This window comes from Balearica regulorum, chromosome 7 (genome assembly GCF_011004875.1).
Source record: "Balearica regulorum gibbericeps isolate bBalReg1 chromosome 7, bBalReg1.pri, whole genome shotgun sequence".
NCBI classification, from domain to species: domain Eukaryota; kingdom Metazoa; phylum Chordata; class Aves; order Gruiformes; family Gruidae; genus Balearica; species Balearica regulorum.
In genome coordinates, this window is record NC_046190.1 from 35,942,705 (window position 1) to 35,963,057 (window position 20,353).

At 38.0% G+C, this 20,353-nt stretch overlaps 1 protein-coding gene across 2 annotated transcripts; it reads right to left on the minus strand.

Moving 5' to 3' along the window:
• Positions 1-46: 46 nt before the first annotated feature.
• Positions 47-16,855, minus strand: SLC25A16 (solute carrier family 25 member 16). Of its 2 annotated transcripts, XM_075758894.1 has the most exons (9): positions 16,594-16,855; positions 15,569-15,661; positions 13,468-13,601; positions 11,707-11,770; positions 5,873-5,994; positions 5,272-5,338; positions 4,323-4,485; positions 3,380-3,448; positions 47-1,648 (listed from the first exon to the last, which is right to left on the minus strand). In XM_075758894.1, exons 1-9 carry the CDS (start codon positions 16,685-16,687, stop codon positions 1,492-1,494), a joined length of 963 nt encoding a protein of 320 aa, XP_075615009.1. In that variant the 5' UTR covers positions 16,688-16,855; the 3' UTR covers positions 47-1,491. The 2 variants fall into 2 exon arrangements, with proteins under 2 accessions (XP_075615009.1, XP_075615010.1); XM_075758895.1 differs by lacking the exons at positions 15,569-15,661; positions 16,594-16,855 and adding an exon at positions 13,816-13,939.
• Positions 16,856-20,353: the final 3,498 nt, after the last annotated feature.

The window sequence follows — 20,353 nt, forward strand, 5'->3', positions numbered from 1 at the left end:
TCACGCCTTCTTTCTGGCTGCCACACATACAAATCACACAAAGACATTACTTCAAAATTTTTAATAAAATAAATTTGAATACATCTCATTCTCTGTCCATAGGTACATTGTTTAATATCAAAGAAATACATACTTTTAAGAAATTGGGGAGAAAAAAAAATGAGCCACAAAAGTTGGTGTTGAATATATAACTCAAAATCCAGTTTGTCAAATTTGTCAAAATTAAGAAAATCAGTCTTACCATCCACCACTTAACCATTACCAATTCTTAAAAGACACTGCTAAAATATTTACAATAAATAAATAACTTATATCTCTTAAAGTAAATGCTTTACAGTTTCCTGAATCAAGTGAGTAAAATCAAGGCTACCAATGCAAATCAGGTATAAACAAGTCTGGAAAATAATTCCCTCTACAAAACGAATTGTAGGAGGATGAAAACATGAAATAGTCTATTGCATACCATAATTTAGAAACAGTACATATACACATCTACAGACTCCAACACAATCTTCATTTTCTTTTCTTGCGCAAGAGGTTGAATATGGTCCATATGCCTAAATAAGTAAATGCAGCAGCATGCAGTCTCATGTGTCACCACATTTTAAGGTAGGGACAAACCTGTTTACACAAGCTAGAACTGGAAAGTACGTAAAATAAGCCTTCAATAAACTGAACTGAGAACATTCAGCTCCACAGAAAAGGTGCAGAAATGCCTTGTAAGATTAGGCCCATGCTAACTGCCTTAAGGAGATCTTTTCTAGCACTTGTCACTGTAAAAGGTCCCCCTGGTTTTATTTGTGTAGATACAGTATTTTTTAGAATAGAATGTATGCCAAGAAACTGGTTTCCAAATTGCAACATTTCTAATAATGTTAAATACATATTGTCATTTTTTATTGAAATGGCTGAAGAGACTTTCATGTGTACCAATATGAAGATATATGCATTGTTCTTACACACAGAAAACTTGTACAAAAAAAGAATGAAAAGATGCTTAAGTTTTGGTCTGCTGACTTCAGCTTCTACAGAGCTGGCAAATATTTGAATAAGAAAATCATTGCGTTTTGTTCAGTTTATTCAATTTAATTTTTAAAGAAGAACAGATGTCTAACTACTAGCTTAAAAAGCAAAATAACCATGTGTGCAACTCCTGGAATGGTGCTAAAGCTAAATAACTAACAGCTTGAAACCCATATAAAATGTGGGTGTCATTTTAAAACTGTGTAATTCTTAACATTAATCTAATGAAGCCTAGAAGATCAAGTGCAAAAAAAAATGTTTATAGCTAAACTAATGTTTATTTTGATCTGTCTCCTGGTTTGACTCCAGGAAATTAATGACATTTTGGCAAATAAAAATGTCAGATGACAGCAGTTCCACAGTAACAGATAGCTTTTTTTTTTTAAACTTCAAGTAATTTACTCACCAATATAATTTCAGGACTTATAGTATAGTTTTACAGGAAAAAGTCTTCAAGAAAAAAAAAAATTAGTTGAGGTGCAAGAGTTGTTTCATAAGTTCATATGTGGTAAAAGCCACAGCTTGGGAAGGAATACAACGAATATAATTTAGCGATAAACCACGGTATAATCCTCTTCGTATTCCATGTTGTTGATACACGTATTTCAGGGTCTGCACCATTGTACTGGAAAAATAAGAAATCAAATCATTATTGGAGACACACATTCAATAGTCAAAATCACTTCCTTTAAATACAAGACACTTGTTTTACTTGGTTCTTAAGAGATCTATGGAGAAAAACCCATGGGACTGGGACAGTCTGAGCTTCTGCAAGAAATTTGGGCACAAGGGCAGGGAATTGGAAAGAGGACAGTGCAATCTCATCTAAAGAAGTTTCAGTCTGAAAACAACTGCACTAGAAAACATAATACATTTTACACCAGAATGGCTATGCATATTCTGTTGTCTGTCTGCCAGGAAGGAGTTGAGACGCATCAATTCTTCTTACAAATCTAATAGAGAGTAACAGAAACATAAGTTGCCCAATGTAGCGCACACTTCGTGCATTAAAGAGCAGTATTTAGGCTTGTGTCTCATTCTCCTTCCCTGTCCACTTGATCATACTATATGTCCTCCTAAAGCTCTGCACATAAAATTTATGTTTAGCTCTGTATTCTACATTTTGCATGTGTGTAGCTTCCTCCACCACAATAAAGATCTACTATTTTCTCTCAAAAGAGAAATGCTAGAATTTAAGTATATAATATTTGACCTTATTAAAAGCAGAATTTGCAGTGTATATACAAGGAGAATGATCTTCCTCACACACTTACATTGAAACTGAGCAAATGGACAGTAAATGCAAAGCAACATAAAAATCTGTGAGATGCTCAATATTTCCAAGCTATTAAAGACATTGCTCTTTGAGAACATCTTCCATATGCCTCAAAGCTTCAAAATTTCCTACTTGTTTTATCTTCTCATCCTCTAAAGGCCTATGTCTACTCTCTTTCAAGGCACAGCTCTCTCCAAATACAATCGCAACAATATTGATAGATCGGGAAACCTAACATCTGTAAAAGTACTTCTCACAAATGCAGAAAGTAAAACCACAAGAACAAGTAACACATTTTTATTTTAAAAGTATCTAGAGTGGAAAATAGCCAGGCAAGAACATTTAAGGCTGCTAAGGAAAACAGAACAGCAACTTTCACAGTAGGCAACATCTAGGTTGTTTATGAAAGGTCACTAAGACAGACTACAGTTAGTGAGATCCAATTTGCCACACAGGAGGTTCCCACTGAATCATGCTGGATTCAGACATACACAATTCCACAAGATTGAAAGTAACCAAGATAAAACTGTCCTGGAATTGAATTTGGTTCAGGCAATTTGAAATTCACAAAGTTTTTCAAGATGACAGTGGATTTCATACTATGATTTTAAGGATATTATGGTACTTCCACTTCTACTGAAGGAACCCCAACTACGTGTGGGGTGTGGGACATTACCATAAATGCAAGAAAGGTCAAATAAAACAGCATTATGCAAAATCATCTTATGGAACAGATTCTGTAAAACATTTCATTTCAGTAGAAGCATGCAGTCTCTCTCTTAGGGATCCTGCTGATATTAAAGACAGACATTTCAAGTTTAGTTAAAATAAAAAAAAATGTAACTAATACAAACAGAGTATTACTAACAAAAGTGCCATTGTGATTTCAGTTATTTTTTTTTAACCCCAAAGAGATAATGGCAGCTTTTGTCTGTGTGTGGAAGCTTATTCATTAAAAGAATGAAGAAATCAACAACATAGTACTTTGGGGTTGTTTTGTTTTAAACTTTAAAAATAAGAATTTAACTTTGCTCAGACATCTAAGAATTCAGTTACTACAGATGAAAAGAAAGTACTTACAGGCACTTTTCAGAATCTGGGAGAACCGCTCCTAACTGCATTCGCCTACGAGTTACATCAAGGGGATATCTACAGAGGAGATATTTGAACAGCAGTTCAACCAGATGTGTGATGACTATATGAATATTGTTTAAAAAAAGAATACAAAGTCCACGTGCAAGCTCCAAGCTGCCTTTTCAGTGAGTCAGGAATCCGGCTCAGATTCTCAACACAGCTGAAAGTTCCCAAAATGGGAGACTTCCCCTATACAACCAAAACCAGCAAATCAGATCTCTTAATAAATTCCATTTGGCATGAGTAAAGAAGACACATGAAGATCAGATGAGAGTATAAAACAGTCTGTAAAACGCTGGAAGGAGAAGACACCTGAATTGAAAGTAAAATTAACAGTTTAAGGTTTAATAGAAAATGACATTCGTAATGCAGTGATTTAGTGAAACACTGATGCCACATAAGTCCGTTAAATTATTTTATGGACAAAACAAAATATGACAAGGACAGCATAAGAATGGAGAAAGCAGGCAAAGTGATAAAAAAAGTAATGCCAAATACAATATCTAAGACTTGGGGGGGGGGTGGGGGTGTGTTTGTGTTTTTTTTTAATACTACGGCTTCACAGGTTTATTTTGAAAATAAATTGGAATAATAAAATTCTACAAATTATGTTCATGGTGAAAATTTCATAGCTTACCAAACAAAATTCCGACTGATTTTAGGAGGTTTGTCTGAATTTGTTTGACTCAATACATATATCTTTAAAGACCCTGAAGATTAAATAGATATTTAGTAAATGAAACAATAGGAAATAACTGTATTCCAGTGTCTGATTAACCTGATTTACAAACCTTTCTAATAACTAGACTTACATAAAATCATATTCTCAGATAAGGGTTTCTTTAGAATGAACAGCTATAGAGAAAAAACAAACAATACCCAAACTTACGATATCGTCTGAGCTATTGCTCCAGCTATGCCACCACACAGCAGATTTACATGTGTTTTCAAAACTAAGACATCAGGATTATCTAATGAAGGCCGTCCAAGCAAGTTAGGTGCTTGAGCAAGTCCAATGCTCTTTAAGGTACCAAACGTAAAAAATGAAAAACCTAAAAGGAAATTTAATTTTATGTACTTTCATAAAAAAGCAAACTATTTGTTGATGCATCATTAGAAACAAAAAGCTGCAATTACAAAAATTAAACTATTTTCCAATTCTTTTAGAAGTTTTCTTAAGCAGAAATACACAAATAATATTTTGAAATTCTACAGTAACTTCTGCCCAGATGAATTAGTGTTTACAATGAACATTGAAAGAATGCTTTAAATAAGCTAGACTGTAGGTTTTTTAATTACTGGATTGCTGTTAAGAGTAACTCCTAAGATCTTTTCAACCAAAGAACAGCTCTCATCTTTTGAGTGTAGTTTAGCTGGGCAGTTCTGATGTTCCTCCATCCCATGTCAGCCACTGCTTTAGCTTGTGTATTTACATAGAAGTCACCAGGAGATGGAGCCAATACAGAGGCTCTAAGTCTCCATCTATAGGGCACTCTGCTCTCTCATGGATCTACCTGTTTGAGAGAAATATTCTACATGCTTTCTTGTAGGAAAATCAGGAAGCAGAAGAGAAAGAACTACTACTTAACCTCTCTCCCTCTCAACTGCAATCTTCAGAAAAGCTAGGCTTTGCCTATCAAAGATGCTTTAACGCACATTGATCAATTCTAGATTAAGATTGAACAGTTACAAATGCTCCTACTGGCATCCCCTCTCCATTCAGTAAAAAACAGAATCCTTAGTTAATTAGCTCATGTTAAAAATCAAGTGTGCAAATATGTTATGTAAATTTAGTAGCACACAACTGCTGAAGGACTGATGTTCTGTTTTTAACTTACCCGCATATGGCGCCATTCCTACAACAGTTGGCATCAGCCCTCTGTAGAACCCACTAAAACCACCTTCCTTTGAAAGAAAAACACAAGTACATTTGTGGCAAGAAATACAACAAATGTCTTAAGTTATACGACTCTTCATACAGATTCACGTGACAGCAATCTGACTAACATCATCTAGCACCAAGGAGCTAACATCAAGTTCCATTTCTTTTGCCTGAAGAATTGAGGGGACAACTGCCTGGCTCCAGAGGAGATAAAGAAGCAATAATGAAGGAGAAAAATCTACATCCAACATCATACGCTAGGAGACATTTCGCATTATACACATCCCTCCTCCCCAGATTTTTTTGTATTGTTACTACTTGTTCTTGAAAAGCAACTTCTCTCTGCTGTTTTTGACCTCCCACTTACATCAGTCTTAGCTACATGTCAGCAGGCTAAGTAGAAGGAAGCATCCAGATAATTTTTTACATTAAAAAATTCAATGCGCACGCAATGAAGTCATGTTATTTTCCACTAAACCACTATTTTCAATGCAGTGCGACATTCTTTAAAGAGCATATTTTGCTTTGACAGGACTGAAGATTAAAAGAAAAAATACCTTTGTGTAAATCATCTTGAATGCATGGATAATTCCCATGTACTTGTGTTCCCCTTTTACTTGGAACGCCAGACGAACTCTAACCATATCAAGAGGGTAAGTACAAATCACTGCTGTAATACCTTTATTAAAAACAAAAACAAAACAAGCAAACAAAACTCACCTAACACCTTATCTGATTCTAGGATTATTTTGAAAGTTAGAATTTCCTTTTGTGGTAGTGAATATAATAGTATATACAAATTATTTTCTTAAAGAAACACTTAAAGTCACTTATAATCAGCAAATAGGAGGACTAGCTCCAGCAACACACAAAGGATTTATGTTTATACTTGGTGTTCACTGAAGCTGCACACCTAGGCCTTGATTTTCCAAAGATTGATGGGCCTAACTGTATTCACGTGAACAATCTTATTTAAGTCCGTGGCTCATAAGCATCAGGCTAGTCAAGTGTATCAGCTTTACTGGATTGCAACCATGAAACCTAATCCTACCACACCTTTAAAAAAAAAATCAAACCACCAAATTTACATGTTTAATTTCAAAAAGGTTGTGTCAGAAATTTATGTGATTACTGGATATAGATACATGTATCTACTGCATCTGAAAATACTAAATATGTTAAATGTCATTAGGATGTAAAGTCAAGATTGTACTGACGAAGAGTACTTAATTGCGTTGCATTACTGCATCTTAATAGTTCGTGTTACACCAGCACCTCCATTTTAACACTCTGACAAAAAAAAACCCCAACTTCTAGACTTAAGATGCCAAAAAATCAAATCTTAGGATTCATCCAGTTATGAACTGCTTCAAAACTGATTAGATGCTGACCAACTTGTAATTTTGGAAACAGAACTCCAGTACAGAGAACAACTCCTCTAACAGTTACCTGAATAACAAATTCTTTCCTGCTAGTTTTTGAGGTAAAGCACTTAATTGCTGACATTATTTGGAGAGAATAGTTAAAACTGTTTACTAAAAACAGAGGTAATTTTCCAGTGGTATACCACCAGCACTAAAGAAAAATTACTGGGAAAAGGAGAAAAAGAAAGCAAAAAGCTTTGTGATTATTGTTTTTTAGCAGCTGCTCTGATTTAGCTAAACATCACGCTTAAAAATTGGTTCTCCAGAAGATAGCACACTTTTTATGCTGGCAGGAAATTGCCACTTCCTCTTAAGTTTTAATGGTCTAATGATATCTTTTTTGTAGGTGTATCATTTCCCCTCCTTTCCACAAGGTCAAGGGAAAACCACAATAGGGAGGGGAAAAAAAAACAAACCAACAACAAAAAAAACCAAAACACAACAACTCCAGCAAAAAACTATTCTTAATTTTTATGTCTGGAGAGAAAAAAAAGCAACTTTAGTAAGCTGAATAAACTGACAGAAGATTCCAGGATTAGATAAGAAGAAAGACAAAAAATGAATACCATAAGTGAGCTATCCTAAAAGCTGACAATGGTCAACTGTCAATTGAGAGTAAAGTTTGTGGCCTTCTGGAGTGTCCTACCAGTAATTTATTTTAGAAGACAAAAACATCTCTTTCAGAGATTTTGGCCAATTCCTCTGAACAAAAAGCAGACATCTGCAGTTGATTTCTGATGTTCTCACCCATAGGGTTCAAAAGTTGGAAGCTGCAAAACACCAAAGCAACTTTAGGACTGTTTCCACTGACCTACATTATTAAATGCAATCCCTCAGACTACAGCGTTTTCCTAATGGATTGCCTGAGATGTCCAAAAATATTGTAAAATGGATGAATTCAAGCAGTTTAAAATAATAAAGAGGGAAAAAAGCTTTTACAGAGCTTAAGAGTTCACAGGAAAAAGTCATCACCCCTCAGAAAACAACTTTATCCCCCTTCTCATTCCAATCATGCACTGATACGTATCCAGGAATATTCTCTGAACAAAGACTAGCAAACAGACCGACCAAGAGCTCGGTGAATGCACTAACTAGTGAACACAGTCCAAAAATAGTACAATTAAAAAAATCAGATGGAACTGAAAGAAACCATATGTAGTAAGGATTTAAATAGGAATTTTTAAAATTTTTTTCCTTCTTAAAATCCTCTAGCCATGAATTCTGGAAAAAAAGGGATTTCTAACATCAGTCACAAAATACGCTGTCTTGAAGCAACTGGGATAGGCATGTTATTGCTTACTGTTCATATAAGCAAAATGTACATACAAGGGATCAAGATTTCATCTGGAGCTCAGAAGAGACACTACCCTTTCTGGTAAGAATGGTGGCCAGCTTTGGGACACAAAGTCATTGTGGTGAAGTTTACAAAATTACTAATCTCATCTCTACTCCTTAAATATGAGTTATCAAAAGTCAGACCACAGCATCTTAAGGCTGATTTCCTGTCTTGAGGAAGCAAAGCCTGTCCCAAATAATGAGAGTTGAGCCAGAAATCTCTCCCAGGGTTGATTAAACAGGACAGAATTGGAAGTATCCCAACAATTAAGAGATACATACTGCAATTCCCAGTGTTTGATCTGAAACATCATAATAGGGCAATGAAGCTCCTCTCTCCTTTAAGGAACCACTTCTTGAAAAACAGCAGACTTTTTCCATTGCAAATGCTGACTCGGAAGTCAAGGGAGTCAGGGAAAGACCATTCTTCACTTACTATATTGTCCTCAAGCACCTTTGACCACTCTTGGGGACAAGGTACTAGGTTACACAGACCTTTACTGAGACTTAGTGTCAATAAAGCACAACAGGAATTATTCTGTCCTTGATTTGCTTCCCAAGCTTTGGGAGTTAATGAGATTAGCTGTATAGGGATTCCCCTCTGTTTCCCAACTTCCCTACCATTCCTCCATTCTTAGTAATTTTCTTTCTTTGAAAATAAAAATAAAAAAACCATCTGCAGTAAGAAAAAAGTGAAATACACTTACAAAGATCAGGTACTGCAAACATATCTGATAGGCAAGTTTTTATGATTTCTATATCATGCTCTTTGTACTTTACCAAAAACTATGTAGATCAAATTAAGTACTACTAGGTGATTCAGAGGTGTACAGTTCAAAAAGTGATAAGCACAAGTCACAGCCTTGAACTGCAGAAGACATGCTGCTTAACTAGTATAAAGATTAATTTACCAAGGAAGCATCTTCTGAACAAAACAAAGCTTCAGGAACTATACATACAGAGAAATATCTGATGACAAAGAATATTTATCAGAGGTTAAAGAACTGCCTAATTTAGAAGTCCTAATATTTCTAGACCTCCAATATATAATTCTGTTTGTTTCTGAATTGCATCTGGAGAAATAAACAGCACAGATTCTTTTAAAATGTTGACTCAAACAGATAACTTAATTACATACTATTTAAAATTGAGACTGTATCCTCCTAGGTCAGTACTTTTTTCCAATCACTTTTACTAAAAGTAAAAAGATAAAAACAAAAATATGCTTTCTGTATTAGTTTCATGAAACTTTAGTTTATTCCTAGATAACATCTATTTTGGCTCTTTTTTAAAAAAGTTAATCAAGCGCAGGGGAAGAAAAACACATTTCTATGTTTTATTTAGATTTTTCAATTAGAAAACTAAAAAAATATTTAGATTTCCAAAATCATCCTGTGATACAAGTGTTATTAGATTATTTTGCTTCCTAAACCCCAGTAACTTGTATGATTTCTCTATCTTCTCCCCAGGTCTGTCCTTCCTTAAAAGTAGTTACACACCATTTATCTGTTAATGAGGTGTTACAGCTGAAATTTGAATCACACAAGGCTCAGGAAATTCAGAGTTAAAGTTTCCACAGTAACTTTAACTTGGCCTCCTTAAATCTATGCATTACAATAGTTTTTCTTCTTTTCTCTCGCTCCACTACCCCCATCCTTCTAGCATCCTTTTTTTTTCCCTGTGGATATGCTTTTGATCCTGTTTATCAGTTACAGAAGATACTCAAATGTTTCCCACTACTTTGAAGCTGATTCAGGTCTGTTGACTGCTAGTAATGTTGGAAACACTGACATAAGCAAGGTTTAAGTATCAGTAGTATACACAGAAGTGAAAGCAGACAGCTGTGTAGCTAGATGGTGTAGAGGGGACAAAAAGGAAAGGGAAACAAGGGTTATCCATTTTCCAAATGTATAATATTGCATTCCAGGAAACCATGAAGACCCCTCTCGGGCAACATTGGGGTGCATGCAGTGCACCATCTCCTTTAGTCATTTAAACTTGGAAGAAATGGAATACTATCCCTTAGTGGAGCCAGCAAGAGACTAAGCCACAGGAGTTAAAGCAAGAAATATGACCAATTGCTTTGAAAAGTCTTGTTTTGTTTGCAAATCTAGAGGACTTCTGTATCGGATTTCAAACTCAACGCTCTTCTTAGTGCCTCCTTCTTCATCTATATCTTCTTGGCATACTCTATATAAACCCTCCTCTCATTTATCTAATGACTATCCCAAAAAGCAGTTAATGCCATCTAGTAAACAAATAGTAAACCAATCACATGTGATACTATTACTATATGTGACTGCTATATTCAGTTCACTGCACACCCAAGTCTAGCTCATCTACTCAGTTTTGGGGTTCTCAATACCAGACTATTGAGTATATCATACTTAAGTGCACCACAAAGTATTTCATTTGATCATGGTTTCCAGTTAGTATTATATATTATTTGTTACTCTAACCACACGAAACAGATTTAACCAGTAAGGTGCTTACAGTGATGCCAGATGCTATTAATTTATTTGAGAGAGAGAGAGAGAAAGAGAGAGCGAGAGAAAGAGAGAGCGAGAGAAAGAGAGAGCGAGAGAAAGAGAGAGCGAGAGAAAGAGAGAGCGAGAGAAAGAGAGAGCGAGAGAAAGAGAGAGCGAGAGAGAGAAATCAATCTATGGATTTTTTTCCACTTCTTTCAGATAGAAAGGCAGCCAAGTTCTGGAACGTATCTTACCAAATGGGTTTTGCTAGTTTTTATGATCTCTGAATTGTTTCATTTCATTCTCTTTCCTTTTTCTCTGATGGCATCCAAAGCCAAAATACCTTCATGAGGGCTTCTTAGTTTTACTAAAGGTAGTATTAACCAACCCTGGTATTTTTATTCCAAAAGAAGCTAAATAGCAATACTCATGTCATAACTATTTAAGGACTGTCCCTAGACAGTATTAAGCCTGTTTTACAAAGTAAAAGCACATGAAGAACCACCTTGACAAAAAATCAGTCCGCTATTACTTACCTTTCCCTGTTTTTCTTAGCTACTTTTGGCTGAATGACTAGCAAGAGGAAAATAGAAATGTATAATCATACTATATACTGGCAGTTTACAAATGGGTCTTTCTACTGCTGTTGCACTAATTGACAAATGATGTTTTTTAATGTTCAGACATATGATCTAATGAGCATCATGACAATTCTGCGTTGGATGTTGAAAAGTATAGACATTTCTGGCAAATCCAAAGAATCCACCCATTTAAGGAGCTGCAGTTCTCTATTTCTATGGGCTTACATTCAACCTAGTTGCAACAGCAGACAGGCTGATGAGCCAATTCTACTAAAACCTGCATCTTTATACTTCATCTTGATGACACTGGATTTTTCATTTTTTAAGTGCCATGATAAACACTATAAAAACTGTGCTTTACAACATAACACAGAATTCAATGCTTGAACAAATACGTTTTAAAGAATACTCTTAGACAAAGAGTTTTCAATTAGGCAACTATTTGTTACATTAACCATTTACTAGTATTTTTGCTTAACACAAATATGCATCAGTTTGACTTGAAACCACATCAAATCATCCTCTAAACAAATATTAACTTTTCAGAAAAAGACATGTCTGAAATCCAAGTACAAAACTATACCTGCCATGGATCCAGCCATTAATCGATGCACATGCCCTGAAATCCCAAGTTGCTTCTTTATTACCTACAAAATACAGAGCATTTACCATAGTCATATATCAGAAAGTACAGGGAAGTACACCACAGTTTATTAGCACATTAATGCGAACTCTGTAGCTGTTTCCAAGAAGTTTACAACACTACAAATTCAAACCAGAGCACTTAATTACTGTTAAAAGAATTTCCTGAACATTGCTGCTGTTACCGATTTCTTATTAAAAACATGAATGTGCTAAAATTCTACTAACAAGGCAGAACAAGTAGCTGAAAGTATTTGTACTGTTTACTTCAGAAACTAGGTTGTTTATTTAGTTATCTTTAATGTGTGTCAAACAAGGCAAACTGAATACCATCCTTGTTGCATGATAGAGAGCAAAGGACACTGAGCAAAGTTGAAAAGTGACACAATTTGAGAAAAGTAAATTTTTCTTCCATGCACAGCATGTGAAATGTACTCCTATGCAGATACTTTTAAGACTTTTTTTAACTGGATTTAAATAAAAAAAAGGAGAAGAGAGAAATCAGACGAGCATTTGAGAGCAAGAACTTCATAAGTTACGTTACGTCCTGAAAGGAAGTTAGAAATTAGTTTCCAGGCTTTTGTCAAATAACTGAGACTATTTAAGAAGCAGTTTCTGCTACAAAGATCATTTCATAACTTCTTTCTTTAAGAATTGGGGTTTTGTTTCCTTTAATACATTCCTGCAAAACATCTTGAATGTTTGTTGTCAATTAATAGATAAAAGAAACTGCTATGATGCTAAATGGTTTCTTGAAATTTGCAGATTCATAAATCATTTCATTATAAAGCATGGCATGCAGTCTTTTATTCAACACAACATAAAACAAGCATGGATCAACAGCATTTATGATTACACCACAAAAAAAGAACATATGAAACTCATTACAGTTACTTCTTTGTATCAGCCTTCTGAAATTTGCTCTTTAAGGAAAGGAATCACAATTTCAATCTCACTGTCTTCAGTAAAGATCATGCAATTTACTTCGCTGGGTACTAAATCTGACCTTTCAAACACGGAATTCCTCATCGCTAACAGTAAAATGGTATTTTTCATCACAGATAAGCAACGTTTAAAAACATGTTCATGTTAACACCTGACCTCCAAAAGATGTTGCAGGGATTTATTATGTATTTATTATGAAAGAATAAATGCACAAGAGCAGAAAGGAATCCACAAATCTTATGGGACCCTGAAACGAGCATTTTTCTCTTCCACGTCATTTTTCTCTAGAGCCTGACATAGTCATTTGTCAGGTCAAACACAACAGTCATATCCAGGCAGACTTTCAAGTTTAAGTTATTCCATCCATCAAGTACTAAGAATCCCAACACAATATAACAAAGAGGTTCCATTTTACACTTTGGTCCTACATTATTCACAAAGGGCTACCTCGCAGCAATACATATAGCAGCAGACTTTAGATTACCTTTTTCTTTCATAAACAAAAAAAGTATTATTCTCAACAATACAAAGGTACCAAAAAAAAAAATTGATGGGAATTTTTTTCCTTAAGCAGCACTGCAAAAAGTTTCACTGTTGCCCTGACATTTTTAATGGGTAGAGTCAGATAAAATTAAACAACCTTAGAAAAAACATGCAGCTAATTAATAAGACAGAAGTTTCAGTGTTAGTTTCAGTCACTTAAAGAATCTGTATTCATTGCATGCATAAAAAAAAAAAGGAAAATAAATTCAACTACCTTTTTATATTGGTCAAATGCCATAAACTGAATTGCGCCATATGGAAAGATTCTAATCATCATTGCCCCATTTCCTTTATACAGCCCAAGGTAACCTTCCTTTTTGGGGACAGCACACAGTGTAGAAAACACTCCTGCCAGCAATACAAAAAGAGGTATTTAACAATTACACTGGGGGGTGCAGGGGAAAAAAATCAAGCAAATATTACGGACAATGAGAAAGTACGCATAGAACTAAGGCCGGATCATGTTGCTCGTGTAACTATGGAGAGTGGAAAATCCACTTCCAATGCCCAAACATTGTCAGAAGGAGGAGGTTTAAGGTTTACATTTTATCAGCTTTCTCACCTTAGTGAGCCTCTTTCTGAATTCATGTGTTCAGGCCCCATGACTTGCCTGGACTGCAGGTAATCCTACTGCAGATGATACTATTCACCCACAGAAGCTAATACTAGCAACAGGCAGAAGGAAACCGGTTGACTTGCAATTCAGTCAATTCAAAATAAGTAAATACTTAAAAACAACCTACATGCTAAATTACAGAGTAAATGCCATCACTGAGGAAATGAAGTAAACAAGTTTAAGACTCTCATTATTTACAACTTAAAGATCTCACACTTCCTGTCCCGGAGTTGTTGCAACAAGAAGCAATCCTATTCCCTTCTTAATAGGTGGGGAATAATGCAAGATCACACAAAGTTTGGGCAAAACCCACAGGTTTATTTTATCATATTATTAATTGTGCACGATTGCTATCAAATTGACTTTTTAGTATTTTTTTTTTGTAAAGGAATAAACTATAACAGTTAAACAGTTTTGATTCATATGCAACTACTTAATATTAAGAGCTAAACATGAAAAAGGCTTACACGTGTATCTTACTTTCAGGCAGAAAAAAGTAGGTGACAAACTTTCATTTGAAGTTTAAATAAAACAAGTATCAATTAGCTTCTGGGGTTCTAAGAATACAACATTAAATGTATTTTTAAGATGTCATGCTTATTACATGCCTCTGAAAATACTTATGCCATGGTTAGAATTTCTCTCTACCCTGCAATGATGAATTACTGTTCCTATTTCTCAAAACACATTCTCTGAGATCCACATGGCACGAACTCCACAGAGCAAGGGCACTAAAAACATTTAGTGAAGACTCTGATGAACTAATCCATCGTGTCTCTGTACTTATAGGTTTCCCATCCACATATTTTCCTTTTTGCCTACATGTAACAAGGACACGCATTCAAGTCAGACACATTTCAAGTAATCAGCATCATATCTAACACCCTAAATACGGAAGAATATAAGATTTTTACTTGTCAATTATGGCACAGTACAAAGCAAACAGAAAATAAGGATTTAAAATATCACTCAAACCAATTATTTTAGCCTTCAATTCTTAAACCACAGATTTGAGTGCATACCTCAAATATTGTGCACAAGAGGGCACTGTTACAGCCCCACAGAGAATGGTTCTGAACATGCTGACAACTCTGAGTTTATTCTCTCACCATGATGCAACGCAGGTGCCAAATAGAGATCGCCTGCACCTTACGCCAAGCACAAATCCACTTCCATCTTCAATTCGCATCAACCACGCCGCTGGCTGTGAGCACACGCGCACGTGAGTCTCGCGGGATTCAGTGGTCACTGTCTCATAATCACTAGTCCCTGTGAGGGCTACCAAGCTCTGCAAAGCACCAACTGATTCCCCCAGCCCATGGGAACTGGCAATCACCGTAGCAGACCGCAGCACTTACCAGCAGTGACGGTTGTTACAGAAACGATCCACGCTTTGAACCTGTGATCACCAATCTTCTGCTGGCTTCAGCAAGGGGAAGACAAGCCCAGCTCTTATACGCCTTACTGAGGATTATTCTGACATCTCAATCTCTAACACATCAACCAATACCACAACTTACTCATGCAGGGCTTTGTTCTTCTTTTTAAACACTGACACAACATGGCACAGAGATCGACCAATCTTCTGTCCGATTAGCACCTTTTTTTTTATCAAGTCCATCACTGAATAAATCAACATACCCAAAACCATATACATTGCACTTAAAACCAAAAACGAGACGCGCAGCAGTCATCTTACCTAGATGTTTGTAATGGTGGTTATGAGCTTGCAGCAAAATCTTTACTCGATCCAGTGGTGCAGTAGTTGTTTTGGCACAACATCCTGCAACACCTTTCCAAGAGGGGAAACAGAAAAGTGACAAGGTGCAAAAGTTCTTCACGTCAGCAGATAAATAAGGGATTTTTCTGATGTATTTTTAAATGGAATAGGGGAGAAACTAAATTTGAACCTCGAAAAAGCCCCAATGATGAGTAAACAGCCTCTATTAGAAGTATGTTACAAAACCCTTAAAGCCTTAATGAAACGTATAAGCTACTTTTCCTGATTATAAAAACCCAGGGCATCCTCTCCCAGCTGCTGAAGTCACAGCAGCAGCTTTCAAAGTTACTCAAGACTTTTCCGCCCTGCTTCCTCTTTCCCTCCTGCGGAAAACAGCCCTCGCTGCTCTCCCCAAAGGAGTGGGCTACGTGTCCGTCGTGTATCCTGCGCTACTTCAGAGATCCAACAGCAAGTGCAGCCTGACGTGAAAACTTTAAATAAACAAAGCATCTTCCTTGCAAACCAACACCCTATAGGAAGAATAAATAGGCTTTTTCTCTAAGAGGTTAATAACGTGGGGTTGTGCTTGCCAGGCTGGCACCACCTTAATCTTCACAACAGCAATCCCAACAGTTTCAGGACAAGGATAACCCGCCTTCCCCGATAGCCTAACGGGGGTTTGGTCTCTCGGAACGTTTCATCGGTGACCACCCGGGGCTCTTCGCTGGTGCCGACACATGTGCGAATCACTTGCGTGGACAGAGCCCGCCTGCGCTAGCACGTTATGGGGGAGAAAAGGGAAAAGAGAGCCGCACTTCCCCAGGTGACATACTCTCGACAGCAGTTTTACCGGGGATATTGACACGGAAGTGACCTCCGCCTGCCCGCCGCGCCGCCCCCGGCCCGGCTCCCCTGCTCGCCCCCGGCCCAGCCCGGCCGCCCGCCCCTCGCAGCCGGAGGGAGGTCCGCAGAGACCGGGCAGGGGCCCGCCCGGGGGCACCCACCTCCGGCGATGAAGGAGCGCAGCCAGTAGAAGTCGCGGCGCGCCGCGCCCGGGGGCAGCGCGGCACCGGGCCCCGCCGCCGCCGGGGAAGCCATGGGGCAGGGCTGGGCGCGGGCCGCAGGCGGCGGCGGCGGCGGCTCCTTCAGGCGGCGAACGGGCGGCTCACGGTGCCGCGCGGCGACCCCGCCGCGGCGCAGGGGCGGAGCTCGGGGCGGCCCGCGCCGTCACTGCGGTCCCGGCCGCGCTGAGCCATGACCGAGGCCACCGGGCCGCGCCGCGGCGCCTGCAGATCGCGTCAGAGGCGGTGGTGGCAGGGCGGACCGCCCCTCCGCCGCCCGCCCGCCCTCGGGAGGCCGCGCATCGCTCGGGTAAGGCCCGAGTTAACCCGCCCGGGGCCGCCGCAAAGGCCGGTTCTCACCGTGTGGAGCAGCGGGGCGGATGGCTGAGCAGGGAACCGGCTTCTCAGCCGGCCGTGTAAATTGTTAGGACCCCCGGAGTCGCTTGCTGCTGCTGCCTAAAAGTGGTCATCGATGCCCTGTTCCAACAAATACATATTTTTAGAGCTGTAGGTGCATGCAACCAAAACCTAAATAGCTTTAATGAGGCTATACAATAAAAGACATCGATTTTTTTAAGCAATTAAGTAGCTGTTCAAATAGCTACTTAAACTTTGTGCTAGAACATCTTTTTTCTTTGTCTACAATTACAATCTTGTCTACAATTACAATGTCATATCTAGCAAAAATTACTCTGTATTTTTATTCATATTCAAGTTTCAAAATGCATCAGAAAGGGAAGTAGAAAAAAAATGTTCAGCTTCGTAAGAATCAGAAAGGTCAAACCCAGTATCATCTCTGCAGCTGTCAACATTTTGCAATTTTTTCAGTTTTCTGCAATGTCTCTGTTGAATACAGTGTATAGGGCGTTCCAGGAGGCATTCAGTTAAACTTTTGTCCTCAGCCCTTGGAAAAAAAAAAAACCTGCACATGCTCTGAATGCTGGTGCATGGTATAAGGAGAGCATACCCAATTCCAGACACTGGTGAGAAAGTTAATGGCTTTTCTCTCAATTTTCTGCAGTTACTCATATTTCTCATACACATTTTGCCCCATACATCTTGACCTGAATTTTAAGTATTTCATACACCAAAATCCCTTTTTTAAAAGTCAGTCTTTTAACATGAAGAGAGTCAAACAGATCTGAATGCTCGCACAAGTAAAATGAACCCATTTCCAAACAAATTTGCTGGAACATTTTTCTTCCTGCTTGTGTCAAAGTGCCTTCAACAGAAATTACTCATTTTTTCCTTTAATAGGTTACATTCCTTAAAATTAAGTTTGCTTCAGCATTGGGAAAACTTTATTTTGCTCTGTTTGATCATTATGTCATTTATATATTTGGGAAATAGCTGTTACAATACGCATTTTTTTCCAATAATAAAAAACACATCGCAAAGGTGCACAGATTTCTTCCAGAAAATATGGAATAAGTCCTTTGTAGCAAAATACCCTCAAGCCTTTTTACATTTTTTTAATATACCTGGGAAATTAATAATTTTTGTGGAAGTCACTCTGATGTTTAAGTCTCTGATGGAAAAGCAACTGTTCTGAGTTATCAAAGCAAGCTTTGCAGTCCACTGTTGTGGTTTTCCCTTGCCAATTTGTATTCTTCTGGGATTCTGCTCAGGAAAAGCCTCTCCACACCCCACCCCACCCCCAGCAATCTTAATGCTTTAAGAGCTCCAACTGTAGAAATTTAATTTATTTACTGATTTCACACAGAAGTGTTGCAACTACACTCACAGCTGAAAGTCATCTAGTTTCTAGAGTTCCTCCAGTGACTAGGAAAATCGGATAAGTACATAAATGGGCTGTTACTTCTTTTGGATACAGGCAAGATATTTCAGGAAGGCACTTTGTCAACCCTTGCAATTTAGGGAAGTGTGCACCATAAGTGCATACTGTTTGGGAAAGCAATAAGAAACTTGCATTGCAAAATTAAACAGACCATTTTGTAGAGCTATACGAACACATAGAAGAACTCAGCAACAAGCTTTATGTGTAGTCTTTTTTTTTTTAATACTTTAGTGTTACTTCCTGGTATAAAATGCTCTGAAGTTCTGTTTTCTTTACTAGCTACTGTAGTAGTTCATTATTTGCACCTTCAAATCTTAACATCCTCACTGCTGTCACTTCTTTTTACCTTGAAGTGTTTATGCCCTTTACAGACTTTCTCTGGTGACTTCTTTCATGACCCATTATTAAAAGTCATCAGCATTTTTAATGTCACTCAGGTTACACTCATGCCTGACACTATGTCATCCTTCCCTGGCAGATTGATGACAAACACAGGAAGACATTAAAGTCAAGATGCTCAAGAGCTGAACTGCTAGCTTGAAGAAATATTCAAGCAGGTAAGTAGCTTTATCAATAGCTGTAACTTGTTTCTGAATTTTTTGTTGTTGAGGATGCTTGTAAACATGTTACAAATATTTATCAGTTTAAATAGATTATCAAGGGTAAAGTAAGCTATTCTCATGGCAGTTGCTGCCCAAAAGATTCTTTTCAGCGCTCTTAAAAATGCTGATGTACCTCAAGCTCTGTTTTGAGACAGTTGTACAAATTATCCTCAAGTGTCATGCCTCTGGGCTACAGGCATCAGAAAGATTTTTTTCCACTTTACACTTCTGGTCTTTACTAGTTAGTGCTCTGAAGTAACATCTATCTACTTGTCTATTCATTTGTCCCAAACCATATCCAAAACCACCAGAAGCACAGAACTTTTCCTACAAGCAGGAATTTGAGAATTTTTTTTTTTCCTTCTTCTACATCAAGAATTATGACTTGCAGATTCAGAATACTGAAGCAAATCTCAATTTCTTGCCAGTGTGGCATCTTGAACTCTATCTCTGTCAGCAAGCAGACATACCAGTGCTGCTTCCTGAGGTGAAACAAGCTGGGAGCCACAGGTGACCACAGCATGGGTAATACTCTCACCAACAGGGCGCAGTCCTGCAGCGGGACAGGCAGAGCTGGGTGCTGGGAAGTCTCCATCAACAGGCACCACAAGGGCACAAAGCAGGTCTAGGGTCCCTCCAGAGAGACAAGTCAGGAACAGCAGGAGATAAGGTCCTAAAACAAGACTAGAGACAAGTCTGAGGTTCATCTAGCAGCCAGGTTCAGACAAGAAACAAGACTAGAGCCAGGACACAAAACAAGCACACCTATGATATAACTCAGATAAAGAGTGATTGCCTGGTCAGGCCTGAGCTTCAATAGAGCTGCTGGGGCCACGGACCGGGGGTGTGGGTGGAGGACGCAGGTGAGGCTGGTCAGGGCTGTTAATGCCTGTTGGCACCCTGAGGACCCTGACAGTCCCTATCCTGTAGCATGTCAGTGAGGAGCAGAAATATTTGACTCTCTGAAGTCATTGAGTTTGCAAATACAGTGGTGCCAAATGTCTCTAGCTATGCAGGCCTCTTTCTTTCAGATACAGGGAAGAAGCGTGCAGTTCATGCCTTCTGGTATCACATGGCTTACTGAAGTATCCAAAAACGCTGGGTCAGTGCATGCAAAATTAGCCATGTCTTCCCAGATGTAGTGTTTACTGGCCAGACACAGTGCAATCATTCCACACTCATGTTTTATATTGCTCATGCACAATCATGCAGTGAAGTGAGGGCCACGATTTCCATTAAAAATACAAACTGGGGGAAAATGATGTCCAATGCAGGTCAGGAACATCTGATTGGAAATATTTAG

Bases quoted from the DNA above. Each gene is read 5' to 3' on its own strand.
- SLC25A16 (XM_075758894.1), bottom strand. From the start codon at position 16,687: ATGGCTTCCCCGGCGGCGGCGGGGCCCGGTGCCGCGCTGCCCCCGGGC. The intron at 4,486-5,271 runs GTAAGTTAAAAA...ATTTCCTTTTAG, and splicing joins AGGAATGGCGCCATATGCGG to GTTTTTCATTTTTTACGTTT. The intron at 3,449-4,322 runs GTAAGTTTGGGT...TCTCCTCTGTAG, and splicing joins GCAATAGCTCAGACGATATC to ATATCCCCTTGATGTAACTC.